Genomic DNA, 16,055 nt, shown 5'->3' on the forward strand with positions numbered 1-16,055 from the left:
CTGGGCCTCCTCACCCTCCCAGGAGCCTGGGCAGCTGGGGTCTGCCACTCCAGGCAAAGCCCAAAGTGGACTTTAAGGACACAACTCAGTCCCAGCCCCCTCCCACTGGAGACCCGCCATGCTTCCTGGCCACTGTTCAGCTCTGTGGCCTCCTCCCAGCTCTGGGGAACTCACTGCCTCAGCCCCTCTGGGCCAGGGCACCACTGTGCCTGCAGACTCTTCTTCCAAACCTCTGCAGGGACTCTCAGCACAAATGGGCCTCCTCAGCCCACCTGATCCCACACCACCTGGCGACCATCTTCAGAGCATGCGTCTGTCTTCACTGGCTTCAGGTTAATGGCTCTCCCAGACCCCGCAGGACTGCTCGGCTCCAGTCATCCACCTGCCTTCCAGAGCAGCTTCTCAGACAGGAGGGCAGACCACCCAAAAGGTGTCCTCCTTCACTTGTGATTCACCGGGGTGGCCGCACACCTCTGCACTTACCTGGTGCCTCTTGGGTCTCTGCCAGTAACGAGTCCGTGACTCCTACCACAGCTCCGTGGAGCGGCATGATCCCCAGTTCACAGACGTGGGAACCGTAAGTCTCATGAGGACACTGAAATCCAGATGCACTGCCTACTCAGTCCAGGATTCTCCTTCCACACCAGCAGACCTACCTGTCCACTCTGCATGTCTGTTTTGCAAATTTGCACAAGAGGTATAGAAAAGTCAGAATGAAGTATTTCTGCCTCCAAAGGCAAATCCCCAAAATGGAGCTTAGAGTGGTTTTGAGCAATGGTGACGTGAAACCATAGACCCGGATGGAGGGTTCAAGGTCATCCAGGGTACCCCTCTCCTTTAGATGGAGGAGATGAGTCCCAGAGAGGAGGGCTGCGGAGATGGGCACCCTTCCCCAGCCCCACCCTCCCAGCTATCCTCCCACCTCCATTCATCTGTTCATTCAGTGAATGTTCCCTGAGGCTGTATCGTGAGCCCCGCGCTAGGGTACAGCCCCAGCCAGCAGACAAGCCCACCGCCCAGGGCGCTTCCGTGGCCATCTTGAAATCCTTATTACCCAGCCAGTACCATGGGTCAGGCCAAACTGACAGGAGGAAACCGGGCACAGAGCAGCAAATCCCCTACAAATCCACACAGCTTGCAAGCAATCGAGTTGGGATGGGAACCTAAAGCAGCAGCCTCCAGACACCAGGGCCTTCCCCAAACATGGTGGAACCACGTGGTCTTGGGAAAGAGACTCCTGGAGAGAGGCTGCCCTACTGTCTACAGGAGAAAACAGCTCAGAGGGAGCGAAGCTTCCCTAGCACGGGACTCTAAAAGAAGATGCCCGCATGGACCCAGGTGAACTTAGAAGGGACGGAGCGGCAATCCCTGCAGGAGACTTGAGCACGCATCTACTGTCAGGTCGACCTGGAGAACAGAGATGAAGAAGAGGAGGTCCACCTTCCTGAGCCAGCCAGCGGATGCAGCTGAAGGGGCCACGTCCTCCCCGGGAGCCCGCAACTTCAACCCCAGGGACGAAGGCCAGGGAGGGCTCGCGTGCATGGCCAGGTCTCAGCAGACGCGCCACAGGCCTACTCCACGTCCCGCATGGTGTGTGTGAGTCCCAGCATCATCTGCAGTCCCATCGACACCCGTGAGCAAGGGACTCTTCCTATCCCATGGTGCACGGAAGGCAAAGGGCAACCACAGAGATCCCACAAGGTGTCCAAGACCACACAGCGGGAAGGAGGCGGAGCCAGGACTGCGCGCTGAGATTGACGTAGGAGACCACATTCTTCCCGAGCGAGCACACAGCCCTGGCTTGCAGAGCCCGGTCGCACAGAGGAGGGGCGCACACCCCAGGCTGCCAGGAAGGCCAGGGGAGGCTTCCCAGAGGAGGGAAACTGGGTCTTCCAGCCTGTGCAAGGGGGCCGGAGGCAGAGGGGAGGGAGGCCCTCTCCCTGGAGGGTGGAGAACGAGGCTGGGAGAGGGGTGGCAGATGGACTGTGGGTAAACAGAGACCAGGCCACCGTGAGCACGGAATGCCAAGTGCTTCCATTATGGATCTTAGTTACAAGCAACAGAATCCACTCTGGTCAGTTTACACAGAAAAGGAATTTATTTTTAAAATATTGAATGAACCGTCACAGCCAGAGGAGCCTAGGGAGGCATGACAACAAAATGAACATGGTATCGCAGAGGGGACCTGGGGACAGGAAGAGAACTAGAGATAAAAACTAAGGAATATGAATAAAGCGGGCACTTCAGTTAATGACAAGATATCAATTTTAGTTCTTCACCTGGAACGAAGGTACTGCATGATGTAAGATGCTGTCACAGGGAGAACCCGGCGCAGGGTGTTTGGGAATCTTTCACGACTTTTCTCTAAATCGAAAACTTCTAAAATGAAGAGCATATTTTAAAACAATGGAGGTAAATTGCACAGAACTAAACACATACCAACCCACAATCACACGCAAAATTGACAAAAATCTGAAAACGCTCAGGGAACTGTACCAGAGGGAACGTCGAGGCTGTGAGGCTGGACTCTGGTGTCCCAAGTTGTCACCTCGGGAAAACCAGAAGGATACAGGGATGACTGCGTGTGAACCAACGATTATCTCAAGATGAAAAGTTGCATTTAAAAGCCTGAGTGGAGAGAGTGGGACGCCCGGCTTCTGAGCGGGAAACTTCTTTGCACTAGCGACGAAAAAACGAATTAAAAATGGGTGATGTTGAGAAAGGCAAGAAGATCTTTGTTCAGAAGTGTGCCCAGTGCCACACTGTGGAAAAGGGAGGCAAACACAAGACTGGGCCAAATCTCCATGGACTGTTTGGGCGGAAGACAGGTCAGGCTGCTGGATTCTCTTACACAGATGCCAACAAGAACAAAGGCATCACCTGGGGAGAGGATACACTGATGGAGTATTTGGAGAATCCCCAAAAGTACATCCCTGGAACAAAAATGATCTTCGCTGGCATTAAGAAGAAGGGAGAAAGGGCAGACTTAATAGCTTACCTCAAAAAAGCTACTAATGAGTAATAGCCACTGCCTTATTTATTACCAAACAAATGTCTCATGACTTTTTTATGTGTACCATAATTTAAGTGATGTGATACACCAGAATTCAGATCATGAATGACTGACAAAATTATTTTTGTTGGACAGTCCTGATATAAGTAAAATTGACTTGTAGTTAAATTAATATTTTGGTTATACTCCCACTTCAGTAAATTCTATCACTTTCCCCTTTTTAAAGTTATGGTTGGACTTAATTAGTAATATTCAGTATTTTGAAAAAATGGTGAATGACATCTCAAAACTGGTTTATATTTAGGTTTATATAACTAATTATGTGAATATGTTTAAATATGGGGAAATCCCTTCACTCTCAGAACCAAGCATGATTCACGTGTGTTTCAATTTGTGTTTGTAGCCTATTAAAGGCAATGGTTGAAGATAAGGAAGCAGTGTCTATATTTTTGTTAACCTTGCCAATTTAATTAGAATTCCCTGTATCTCAAATGCTATCTTTTCCTTATGGAAAGGCATTTTAGTGTGACTTATGTATAATATTAAATAAAGAATATTTAACACTTAAAAAATAAAAATAAAAAAATAAAATAAAATAAAATAAAAGCCTGAGTGGAGAGCAGCGTCTCTGGAGAGGCTGGGGCAACAGGGTCCTGGCTTACGCTTCCAAGACCCTGCCCGGCACCACAGGGCAGCTCTGGGCTGACGAGAAAAGGAAGTTTCTCAGCTGTCACAAGCCCACCTTCTAACCCACCTTCCAAGGGGCAGCCCCTGACTAGGGAGCAGGCTGCATCTAACTAAGATGGCTAAGAGTAACTGCACCCAGCGGTATTCCACAGGTGGCTTGGCACTCCTCTGTCCAGGGATGCAGGCCGTGACCCCACTCCTTGACACAAGCTGGGCTTGTGACTACTTCTACCAAGAGAACACCATGGAAGCAGGCCCTGGTGAGTTCTGGGAGGAGGTCATAAAAGGCCATGCGGCTTGCAGCTGACCCTCTTGGAGCCCTTGCTCTCTGGACCCTCCTTGCCATGTTCCCTCTGGAGTCCTGTCACTGTGCCCTGAGAAGCCCAGGCTACGTGGAGAGGCACTCCAGTCCCAGCCCCAGCTCCCAACCCCACCAGGCTCTAGATACACAAGCAAAGAAGCCTCCAGATGATTCCGGTTCCCGTGTTCAAATCTCCCCCTGCAGTCACATCTTCCCAGGCAAAGGCCAGACGCCACGGGGCAAAGGTCCCCACACGACCTCTCTGAACTCATGACCCATAGAATTCATGAGTGAATTTTTTTTGGGGGGGGTGAAGATGGGGATTGAACCCAGGGTTTTGTGCATGAGTGAATTTTTTTAAATGTCCCTTTACGCACACGTGGGCTGCATGTTACACAGCAGTAATTACCGGAAGAGAGTCTTGCTGCCTTCTGTCAAAGTCCAACACTTTGGCGCTATACATATGGCCGCTGTTCATTCTTGACCCTGAGTCCTGCATCTTAACTTGGGGAAGCTGAGGAAGCTACCAGCAGACAAAGACGGGTCTCATACGTGGGAGTCGTCACTAGAAGTGCTGGGTAACCACAGCAGACAGATGGGGCCTCCTTGGTCCCAGGAAAACCGGGACATGTGTTCACTCTCTTCCAATCACATTTGGACATTTTCTAGTATCTGAAATATATATCAGGTTTTAAATTTAAGTTAATGAAAATGAAGTAAAGTGTAAATGTCAATCGTTCATGGCGTTAGCTATCTTGTACGTGCTCAGCAGCCATATTTGTTTAATGGCTACCATATTGGAGTGGGTGGGTCTAGGAGCCAGGAGGCCCCTTCTTTTGATCCAACCAACCTTGGATGATCTGAGCTTGGTTTTAGTATGTGTTTGTTTGCGGTATTGGGGATTGAACCCTGTGGCACTCTACCACTGAGCAACATCCCCAGCATTTTTTAAAAATTTTGAGATAGGGTCTCATTATCCAAGCTGTGAGCCTCCTGCCTCAGCCTCCTGAGTCAATGGGATTACAGGCATGTGCCACTGTGCCAGACTTGAGCTTGGTTTTCTTGAGATGAGATTCTCTCTCCTGGGGAATAAGCAGAAGAGTTGTGGGTAGGGCCACAGTATTCAAAAGCTATCCTCGTGACAGAAGGAGATGGAGCAGGCGTCAGGAGGCCACTGTAACCATCGAGGATAGGACAATCATGTCCCATCATGTCCTGACATGGGACCGTGGTGGTCAAGAAGAGACAGACCAGCATATAGAGGTGTGCAATGTATAAATCGTCAAGACCTGGAGACCGAGTGGGTATGGGGGCCCAGGAAGCAAGAGGGAGCAGGTGACTCCCTGGTCTACTTCTCCCCCCCAGACTCTTGCCACCATCAAGCTGTCTGAAGGTGTTCCAGCTATTTGCTGCTACTTAACTGAACACCCCAGAATGTGGTGGTGGAAACAGCAGTAATTATCATTCTTTCTCATGGTTCTGGAGGTTGGTGAGTCTCAGGTGTTTCGGATGAGGTCTCCTCACTCCTGCCAGCTAGCATCTCATCTGGGTCATTGGCTAGAATGTTGTTATGGGCCAAATTGTCTCTCCTCCCCCAAATTCATATATTGAAATTCTAACTCCCAGTACCTCGGGATGACTGTATTTGGAGATAGGGTCTTTAAAATGCTGATTACGTTAAAATGAGGTCATTTCAGCATGTACTAGAGACTTAGTCTCTAGTGAGATGCTGGAGACGTGGTAGAACTTTTAAGAGGTGACCTCAGCAGAAGGCGGTTAACTCGCTGGGGCACCAACCTTGGAAGGGATCAGATGATTCTCTCTGGACCTTGGTTAGCTCCTGCCAGACTGAGTTGTTATAAAAAGAGCAAGACGGGTTCCTCCCTGTCTCTGGCTTCCTGCTTCACCATCTGATCTCCATACCTGCTCCTTCCATTCACCATGAGGCCCTCACCAGAGGCCAAACCAAGGGGCTGCTCAGTTTTGGACTTTCACCTTCCAAAACTGTGAGCTAAATAAACCTCTTTTCCTTATACATTACCTAGCTTCAGGTATTTTGATACAGCAACAGAAAATGGACTAATACAACTGGGTGCATTTATGTAGTTGCCAGCTGGAAAGTCCGAGATGGCCTCACTCACATGCTGGCAGTTGATGATAGCTGTTGGCAGGAGCTGGGTCCAGCTGGGTCCCTTGGACCTATTTCTCCATGTGTCCTTTCATTCAGGCTTCTTTATAGCATGTGGGTCTCAGGACAGCATTTCAAGAGGGCACATTCCAATGCACAGGACTTCCAAGTACATAGTCTGATATTTCACTGGCCAAACCCATGAAAGCCACAAGGTCAAAAGCAGAATCAGTGTGCAAGGATAGACCTGGAGGCATGATTTATTGAAGCCATGACTATATACTATTGGAGGAAATGCCAGGTGGGCCTCCGTTAGGAACCCAGAAACCAGAGAAGGACCAGAAGAGGGAACTGCTCAGAAACCAAGAGAGAAGGGAATTCTGGGATGTCCCTACTCAGCATTGCATGACCATGAGAGCTGATATCTCCTTAAAGTCAGGGCCCAAGGTACCCCACCCTAATCCCAGCCTGAAACCATCCTTGGGACTTAGTAACCTGGAAGCCATTTCCTTTAACATCTGAATATTAATTTCAGTAACTAGTTTCAGAGAAATCTTCACCACCCAATACAACTCCATGAAAGCTATTCTGCAAGTCAAACCAGTACAGTCTCAATTTGCAAACTCTCTGATGCACTGAGTGGATATATATTGATCAATATAAAGTCAACAGTGTTTTAAAACATTTTTGACTCAGACTCATGAAATAACTTTATGTCAAGATTCAGTACACACAGGGATTCAGACATATACCCACACGCATGCACACACATACCCACATGGTCAAAAGAAAAGTCTCTTGAGATAGAGAAAAGATAATAGTTACATTTCCTCATATGCAATACTCTGCATTTTTGCATTTTTTTTAATGCTAGTCATGCCCTGCTAAACTGATTTCACCATCCACTCATGGGTCATAGCCTGCAGACTGGAAAATACCGACTCGGGCCATCCAGAGCAGAAGTCAGAAATTGGCCAAATTCTGCCTTTAGCCTTGTTTTGTTTCATCACCTGGGTTTGCTGTCTCCTCCTCCTCCCCCTCTTCTTTCCCCTCCTCCTCCCCCTCTTCTTTCCCCTCCTCCTCCCCCTCTTCTTTCCCCTCCTCCTCATCCTCCTCCTCCTCTTCCTCTTTTAGACCTCAAAAGTTCTGGCTTCAGGTGGGCTTCTTTTCTCCTATACCATTCTGACTGACTGATACCCAATTGCTTTGCACATCTAACTGTTACTGGTCTGGGGTTTCTATTTGGTCCTTCCAGAACCTGTAGATTCTAAAGCATGGATGGATGCATTCCCCAAATATTGAATGAGTGCCTCTCATTGCCAGTTGCTATCTCTGATAATGAGAATACAGCAGACCAAAATCACTGCCTTTATGGAGTTGAGATCTGCAGGAGGCGGGAAGCCAGCCAGCCAGTCAATAAACCAGTAAATAGATAAATAAATGAATCCTGCATTAGGGATTGATAAATTCTTTAGTAAAAACAAAGCAAGAGAGAGAGAAGCATGCCCTGAGATCCACCCGAGATTACAGGCTTCGTTTCATATCCTTTGTGGAGTTGAAACGACCTAATATGTTCCTATCTAGCAGAGGAGGTTTGAGATTGCGGGAGAGAACAGCCCAAATTTTCCACAGAAAGTTCCCAGCCTGCCAGCAGGTAGACCTGACCCTTCATGTCCCCATTTACTCTGCCAAAGGGCAGAGCACCAGTAACTTTAACCTAGAAAATCTCAAAAGTCAGCCATGAACGGGGTAATGTTGCGGGAGAGGGTCCCGGCACACCGGCCCTGGGGTTGGAAGGGCTTCCCATGCGTTTCAGACTTTTCCCCCTCTCAACCTTCGAGGTCCCCATCACCCGTTCTCCGCGGGATAAATGGCCACCTCATTAGCTCTGCACACATGACCCTCCCGACCCGAGTCCTGGTTACTGCGCCTGCCTTATCTCTCGTCTCTCCGGCCTCAGATTTTCCGCTGCAACAGAGCCAAACACAGCGTCGTGGGGGCTTTCACGCTTCCGTGCCTTTGGACACGCGGTTCCTTCTGCCTGCGAGGCCGCTGCCCTCCACCCGCGCGCCCCCGCCCGCTTCCTGCGAGCTCCCATCCCATCCTTCAAAACCCAGCCTGGATGTCCTCTGCCCAGGGCCGCCCTGAGAGCCCTCGACCACCTCTCTGTCCCCGGCGCCCTCTTTCGGTGTGGCTTCTCTGCACTATAATTACCGATTTCTCTAAACCTCTCGCCTCCCAGACTCGGGCCTCCACCAGCGCTGGAGTTGATTGGGGGGCACTCGCTTGGTACCCCAAAGCGCTTCAGCCCCGAGCCTGAGTGAGTGACAGGGTATGCACCCAGGCTCGGGGGGCTCCAAAGGCCGGGTGGCTCCCCTCGGCCTGCCCGGGGGGACCCCGCGCAGCTGCATTTCCCGTGCACCGGTGGCGCAGCAGCCCAGCCTCAGACAGCCGCAGCCGCGGCGCCCGGGCGGCGCGCGGACTACAAGTCCCGGCAGGCCGCGCGCGGCGGCGCATGCGCAGCGGGCCGGCGTTTGAGTGGCAAGTTGTTTGTTACAGCGAGCACCAGCTGCTGCCTGCGCCCGGCGCCGCGCGCCGCTGCTCCGCCGCTCGGCCGCTCCGCCGGCGCTGCCTCCTTCGCCCGTCGCCGCCGCCGCCGCCGCCCGCCCGCGGCCCCTCGCAACTTGGCGGGCCTCCCTGCCCGGGACCCAGCCGGGCCCGGCGCCGAGCTTGCGGTCCCCGGGCCGGCTGCCCGCGGCGGCTCGGTGCCGGCTGGGCGCGGAGGGGGCGGGGGCCGCGGCTCGCCCCCCGCCGATGAGCCGCCGCGGAGCGCGGGCGGACGATGGAACTCCACATCCTGGAGCACCGGCTGCAAGTTGCCAGCGTCGCCAAGGAGAGTCTGCCGCTCTTCACCTACGGCCTGATCAAACTTGCCTTCCTGTCCTCCAAGACCAGGTGAGCGCGCGGGGACGCGGCGCCGGCCGGGGACAGACAAAGAGGCGCACCCGGCGGCTGTCCTCGCGCCGCGCCTGCAAAACAACTTCGCCCCGAGCGCCCCCGCGCCGGCGGGCGGCGAGGGCCCAGCGCCCGGGGGTCCGCGGCCCCGCCGCCTCGTCCGGCCGCGGCCCCTCCCGACCCCGGCCCCCGGCGGCCGCGGCGACCTGCCCGCGAATGAATGAACGCGCCGGCGAGCGAACGAATGAATGGAAAACAGGTGTGGGGCCGCGGGGGGCCGCGGACTCGCCCCTCCCCCAGCGCTGCGCCCCCGGCGCGGCCCCCGGAGCGCAGCATCGGAGCCCTCAGTGCACGTTGGTCCCCAGGTGCCGGCGAGGGTCGCGGGCGGGGGCCGGGCCGGCAGGGGCTGCCGGCGAGGGTCGCGGTGCTTCTCGCCCCTTGGGGTCCAGGGAAGGGGGGGTCGAACTGTGAAGGGGGAGGAGCCGGCGTGTTTATGGATCGGCCGAGGCCGGCTTGGATGTTGCAGGGGAAGCGGTTGAAGGCCTCGGAGGTGAAAGGGAGAAACAGGGGAAAAAACCAGATTCTCTAGTGCTAGGTCAGGGCTTGACTCGCTGAGCCCCTGTAGGGCTCGGGATTAGGGTTTTTGTTTTCCTGTTTTTTTCTAAGGAGCCCGAGCCCAGTGGAGTGTGAGCTAGCTGCTGTAACTTAAGTCCCTTGTTTGCCCACCATTGTGACAGTTAAAAGGGATAATGAAGTTGTTGCTGGTTTTTTTTTGTTTTGTTTTGTTTTCTTTTGTTTTGGGGGGAGGGGGTTGGGGGCAGAGGTGGTTCTCCCTCGCTGCAAAATGAATGAATACATTACAGGTCAAGGTTAAGTTAAAATGACAGCTCTCCCCACCACCACCACCACCCCAGCCGGTCCCCTCTGGCACTGAGCTCAGGGGACACAGGGAAATAATTCATTCCAAGCCTGTTATTTACCTGTTAAAGTTCTTGCTTGAAAATCTCACTTGGATGTGACTGAGCTGGGAGCCCAGTCCGGCCATTGTTCGGGAGGTGGAGCCCAATCTGCCCGGGCTCTTGTTTACTTTCTTCGGCTCCCTCCGCGGTGGGCCTGGAGGTTTGGGAACCCTTTGCCTTCGGAGAGCCAGCACTTGCTTGTTTGATTGCAAAAGGTAATCATTAAACAGGTCATTTGAAAACAAAAGCCAGCAGCTCAGATTCCACACACACCCCCCAGCACACAAAGCCCCCTGTGGCTGTTGACACCTCTGGATCCCACATCTACCTGCCCTGCGTCCCCCACTCCTGGCCAGTCTTGAAGGTCCAAGACTACCTTGTTTTTCCAACTCCCTCCCCAAACCCCTAGTCCCACCCCCACCCCCAACAGCCTCCTGGCTGACTTCCTGCCCACCATTCTAAGGGGGAGACAGTGATCCAGGCCTGGGTGCTGGGAGGAGGGGGCATTGGGGGGCAACCAAAGGTGGACTCCCCCTGCCCTTTTCCCTTTGTGGAGGGACTGGCCCCGTTCCAGCACTCCCCCACCCAGGGTCCAGTCTGGAGGACTCATAAGTAGGCCTGGCCCAGGGTGAACTCTCACTGGCCTGTCTGCCCACAGGGGACCATCCCTTCCTGGGTCCCCCTTCTCCCTCTCCTTCCAGAGGCAGTCTGTCAGAGGAGGCCCAGGTGACCTATCTGGTCTCAGGATGACTCAGAGGTCAAAGGTCGTCTCCGTGTCTCCAGGATCTGGCTCCAGAAGGTGCTGAGCACACTTGTCAAATGACCGAGGACCTGCCAACCATCGCACTCTGGACCCAGGCGTGGCTTCAGGTTGTGACCAGCCCTCTCGTTGCCGGAGTAGCTGAGGCCAGGTCTTTCTCCTTCTCTGGCTCTCGCTTTATCTGTCTGTAAAATGGAGACAGCACAGCTGGACCCACTAGTTTGCACAGAGCTACTGTACGGGGCTCTTTAAATGGCTTTTTAGTGACTGTCAACGGGTGCTGGGGTGTGAACCTATTGCTAGAGCTGTTTGCAGTGACCAACCCCCCAGGTAGTACTTAAGTTTCCCTGAGTCTTCCCACAGTGCCTGCCCCCACAGAGTGGCCCAGAGCCCTGTCACCACCCTGCTCCCCAAAACCATTTTAATCCAAATTTAGAACAGCGGCCTCTGGAGATCTCTGAGCTGCGTTTAAAATTTTTCAAGCTGGGCGAGTGGCCCACACCTGTAATCCAGCCACTGGAGGCTGAGGCGGGAGGATAGCAAGTTCAAGGCCAGACCCAGCAACTTAGCAAAACCCCAACTCAGAATAAAAGATAAAAAGTGCTGGGAATGTGACTCGGTGGTAGAGCACCCCTGGGTTCGATCCCCAGCACTGCTAAAAAGAAAAAAGAGAGAAGAAAAATTTTCCATCACTGTCTATAGGATCAAACCCTCTGCATGGCTTTCAGGGCCCTTGGGAATCTGAATCTTGAATCCTTGACTTTAGCCATACCCCAACAAATACTCCGGTGACCCAGAACTTGCCTCTCCCTTCACACCTCCGTGCTTTACACCTGAACATCCTTCTTCCCTTCCTGGCATATCCCAGTCCTCTGGGAAATTCTGCTGCAACCCTTAAGATCCAGCCCTATCACCTTCCTGAGCCCTCTCCCCTCCACCTCCCAGCAGACTCCCTCCACAGTCTGCCTGAGAGGAGGAAAATGGCATTAGGTGACCCCACTTTGTGCTGGGGTGCAGCAGGGTCCATGAGATGCCCAGCTATCCTGCCTCTTTTCCTCCAGGCCCAGAGCCTGTTTCAAGGAAGGAAATAGGCAAAAGCAGTAGTTGGAGTGGGGGGCGTGGCCTAGCAGGGTTGGGAGGAGCCGGGAGGCTCCCTGGAGGCTTTCATCAGAATTAACCTGGTGGCCAAGGGCTTGGTCCAGCATACGCAGGGCAGGACAGCTCAGTGAAAGAGGTGTGAGGCCTGCTTTGCCAAGAAAGCACCTGAGGCTCAAAAGTTAGGTGACTTGCCCAAGGTCACACAAGAAGCGATGGAGCCTGGGACCTGAACCTGCATCCTGGTGGCTTATGCGCAGACTTCTCGTGACGGCAGGTTGCAGGTGATGCTCACAGCAACAGTGATGGCCAGGCCTTCTGTTTGCAGTGGTTTTGAAAGATTCAGGGGCGCAGGCTTGGAGAGCCGGCCTTCCTGGGCTCCCTCACCCCGGCCCTGCCGGCCTTTTCTTGGAGAAAGGCTGGTCCCTCCTTGCCGCTGTGTAGATGCCCAGCTTCCCTCGGACCTGTCTCAGCTGCCCCCGCCTGGCTTCCCAGCTCCAGCCAGTTGCCTGGTTGTCTTATTCTCCCCCGGATGATAACCCCCGTCCCAGAAAGGGTTGCGTGTTGTGTTCCCCACTCCCGCGGCGTGGCGGTGAGGGGAGCCACCCTGACTTTGCCGTGTGTCCACAGAGGCGAGGACACTGCTGCAGGTAGCAGGGCTGGGGAGGAGCAGAGGTGGGATTTGAACCCGGCCCCGTCTCCGCCGGCCGGGCACCGGGCTCCGCAGGCACAGGGTGACTGCGTGTGATGGATTCTGACCCGTGGGCAGAGTGACCCAGATCTCAGCCAAGCATTTGCCGGAGGCTCTGATGAGCTTGGGGCTGGAAGAGCCCCGAGGCAGATTGGCACCTGCGGAAGCCGAGCCAGCAACCTGCCCTGCTCTTGCCACCGGGCAGCTGTGCCCCGGTGACCCCGGGGGTCAGATGCTGCGTGGCTCGCTCTGGGCCCCAAGTCAGAGCAGGGAGACCAGGCGGGGGACAGCAGAGCTGTCTCAGACGGCCCCTCGCCCTCGGTGACCCCGGGGCCCTCCCTGCCTGGCTCGCAGCCCCAGATCCTTTCGCACCCCACCCAGGCCTTGGTCTGCGGCCCTGGGGCCTCTGTCCCACTCCGCCTCTGCCCGCCTGTCCCCTCGGATCCAGGGTAGCGCCCCTCCTCCGGGAGGGCTCCCAGAACACACCGCTGACCCCAGCGTCCTCTGTTGTCATGGGCTCAGTCTCCGGAAGATGAAAGGCAGCCAGTGGGAGGCCGTGGACTGCAGCAACTGACCTAAAAAATAAGAAGTCGAACCTCGTGCGACAGAAGAGGGCGGAGGGCCCGGCTGTCCTGGGGGCCCCCACTCGGATCGTCCCACCGCTCGGCCGACCTCGGCGGGGCACCCAGCTCTGGGGGAAGCCACGTCCACCTGGAGAGGGCCGCTGCCCCTTCCAGGGGTGCCCCGCTGCTGCCCAGGCTTCCTCCGCTCATTGGTGGGAGCCGGGTCATGTGAACTTGTCCTGGCCACTCACTGGCCCAGGGAGCGAGAGCATCGGGGCCAGTCGGGATTCACCACTGAAGGTGGGCTGCCCCCTGGAAGCCTCTGGGAGCTGGAGGCCACTGGCTGCGGGTGAGTGGAGGCCGGTGTGTGCCTGGGGTGACGACCTGTCCCATTGGGGTGACACCAGGGGCCGACGTCAGCGTGCTGGCCCGGAGAAGCCTCCGCAGTCAGCTAGTGAGCTCCTGAGCCAGCAGGGCCTCGGTGCCGCCCTCTGCCTGCTTCCTGACCCCAGTGGAGGCTGTGGCCAGCCTCACCCAGGCCTGGGCGTCCATCCACTGCCTGGAGGACCTCAGAACCCGGCTGGAGGGACTGGAGGTGTTCGGCCCGGACACCAGGCCCACCTGCTCTTCTGTGTGGATGGAGGCTCCTTGGTGTTTGGAGGTGTCTCCGTGCTGTGAGGCCGGGGTGGGGACAGGTGACAGGACACAGCAGTGGAGGTGCTCAGTTTAGCTGAGTGCAAGTCTGTCGGCCCCCTTAATCCTTTCGGCTCCCCAGGGCATGGGACTTGTGTTGTCCCTGCTTGACAGGTGAGGAAACCGGGGGAGCCAGGGACACGGGAGTAGCAGGGCTGGGACCTGAACCCAGGACCCGTGCAGCCCAGCGTCTGAGCAGACTGCTCTGGTCTCTGTCCAGGAGCCACCTGACGGAGTGTTGCAAGAGGCCCAGCAGCGAAGGCTGGGGCGCTGTCCTCTCAGCTCCGTCCTAGAGGCCGTCGCGTTTGATGGGCAGGAAGGGGAGGTGGGCGAGTGTGCCGGAGCTGTGTCCTCGGAAGCCCCTCGCGGCCAGGCCTGAGCCGCAGGCTCCGGTCTGCTGGGCCTGTGCCAAGTGGGCACTCGCACCTGAAGAGGGGAGAAAAGCCAGAAATCGCCAGGGTTGCCCAGGGCCTCCAAACCTTCCAGGTGCTCTGGGCCGAGGCCACCGGCCGCCATCTGATGGCTGTTCAGGGAAAGAAGGGCCAGCAGGGAATCAGGCCCGGGAGGCTCCCGGGGCACCTGGCACTGCCACATCCTGGCCTTGTGGCCTTGAGCAAGTTACGTGTCCTCTCTGTCCAGCTTCTTACCTGTAGGGATGGTGACCGTGCCCCAGGAACGTCATGAGGGGCAGCCCATCAAGTGTGGGGGCGCCTGCCCACTGCCCTCCAGTAAGCCATGGCCCAGCTCAGTGGCCAGTGCCAGTCTGGGGACAGAGCTGACGCCCTGCACAGCCACGTTCTGGTTCTAGGAAGCGGACGTAAGCGAGGGGCAGCCAGCGTGCCCCGAGGCCTCAGTGCCACCAGCAGGAAGGGCTTCCTGGAGGAGGAGGCACCAGTTGAGCCGAGCTCGCTTTGGGACGGGAAGATGTCAGGATCCTGGGCTGGAGGGAGACAGGTGGGCCGCCATGCTGTCAGGATGCTCAGGCGGCCCCATGGAGAGGCCCCAGGGCCCCAGGATGGCCGCCCCAGCTCCGGAAAGACCCTGGACCAGAACTGCCCAACTGAGTCACGCCCACGTCCCTAAGCCTGGGAACAAGGGAGAGGAAAAGTCTGCCGTTTCCAGCCCCTCAGCTTGAAGCAGTAGGTCACCAACAAAGTCAGCGTGTCATTTGTCTTTCAAACGGGACAGTTTTGAGAATAGCAGACAATAAAAATAACTGCCCCAGACGGCGGGCTGGCCCCACCGCCAGTCCACCCAGGAGCTCCCTGGAGTCCTGACACCTAACCTGTCACCTCTGCCAGGAAAGCCACCCTGGGGCCGGGACTGCCTGTGCTTTGGGATACAGTTGGGATGGCCGGCCCCGAGCTGTCCTCCCCCAGGGTCCCGTCCAAGCCCCAGGACGTGTGTCCTCTGGTGACGACTCATCTCCCAGGGGTGGAGAGAGGTCATCACAGAAGGTTGCCGGGGCTCTTGCGCTGGTTCCATGGGGGCCGAGCAGTCGGCTTCTCCTGCCGGGGCCAGGCTTCCGCGGTGGCCCGACACTGCGCCTTGGCACGGCAGATGGACCCACTGAGGCGGGCGGCAGCTGACCCTTCTCCCTTCCGGCTGCTCCGTTTGCCGTGCGCGGGGAGAGGCGCGCTCACGGGGGCCTGTGCTCCTTCCTCCTCGCCACCTGGGGCTCGCTGGCGGGTCTGAGCCCAGCCGGGGTCTCGCTTGGCTCCTCGGGTCCAGCCGGGCACCCGCGGCGTCAGCACCATCCACGGGAGCCGAGCGGAATGGCCCTCGCATCCCGCACACATGGCTGGATGAGCGGAGGGCATGGAGGAAGTCGGCTCTGGTGCGTGGGGTTCACCCTGAGAAGTGAGCCTCCTGGGTTCCCGGGGACACACCTTCCACGTCCAGCGGGGCCCGGCGGATCCAGAGCCCGGGGAGAGGGCAAGGGTGCAGGCGCCGTCCAGCTGCCGGGGACAGACAGGGGAGGCCTGGGGACCGTGCTGGGGGCGGCTCCCCGCAGTGCGGATACTGCAGGAAGATGAGGGGCCGGCTTTGCTGCATCTTGCCAGCGTCTTAAAGGTGAGAAACTCGTGTTTCAAATGTGGGGTCTCCGCTGAACGCCGTGTCCACTGGCGCTCCCAGGTCCCAGGGTGCCGGGGTTGCCGCCGCCCGCCAGGGCCCGCAGGACGGTGGCGCCTGCGTTTCCTTCCACCTGT

The 16,055-nt window shown here is 56.4% G+C and overlaps 2 protein-coding genes across 2 annotated transcripts in view; both read left to right on the plus strand.

Moving 5' to 3' along the window:
• Positions 1–2,631: 2,631 nt before the first annotated feature.
• Positions 2,632–3,200, plus strand: LOC124970186 (cytochrome c, somatic-like). The gene has a single exon (XM_047533351.1). The coding sequence runs from the start codon at positions 2,705–2,707 to the stop codon at positions 3,020–3,022; it is 318 nt and encodes a 105-aa protein (XP_047389307.1). The 5' UTR covers positions 2,632–2,704; the 3' UTR covers positions 3,023–3,200.
• Positions 3,201–8,667: 5,467 nt separating this feature from the next.
• Positions 8,668–16,055, plus strand: part of Castor2 (cytosolic arginine sensor for mTORC1 subunit 2) — a 42,741-nt gene continuing 35,353 nt past the window's right edge. The window contains exon 1 of the mRNA XM_047533350.1: positions 8,668–9,084. Within this exon, the coding sequence (XP_047389306.1) occupies positions 8,972–9,084 (113 nt within the window). The 5' untranslated portion in view covers positions 8,668–8,971. The remainder of the gene's footprint in view (positions 9,085–16,055) is intronic.

This window comes from Sciurus carolinensis, chromosome 18 (assembly GCF_902686445.1).
Source record: "Sciurus carolinensis chromosome 18, mSciCar1.2, whole genome shotgun sequence".
Classification (NCBI taxonomy): Eukaryota; Metazoa; Chordata; class Mammalia; order Rodentia; family Sciuridae; genus Sciurus; species Sciurus carolinensis.

Coding starts and splice junctions, on each gene's coding strand:
- LOC124970186 (XM_047533351.1), top strand. CDS start 2,705: ATGGGTGATGTTGAGAAAGGCAAGAAGATCTTTGTTCAGAAGTGTGCC.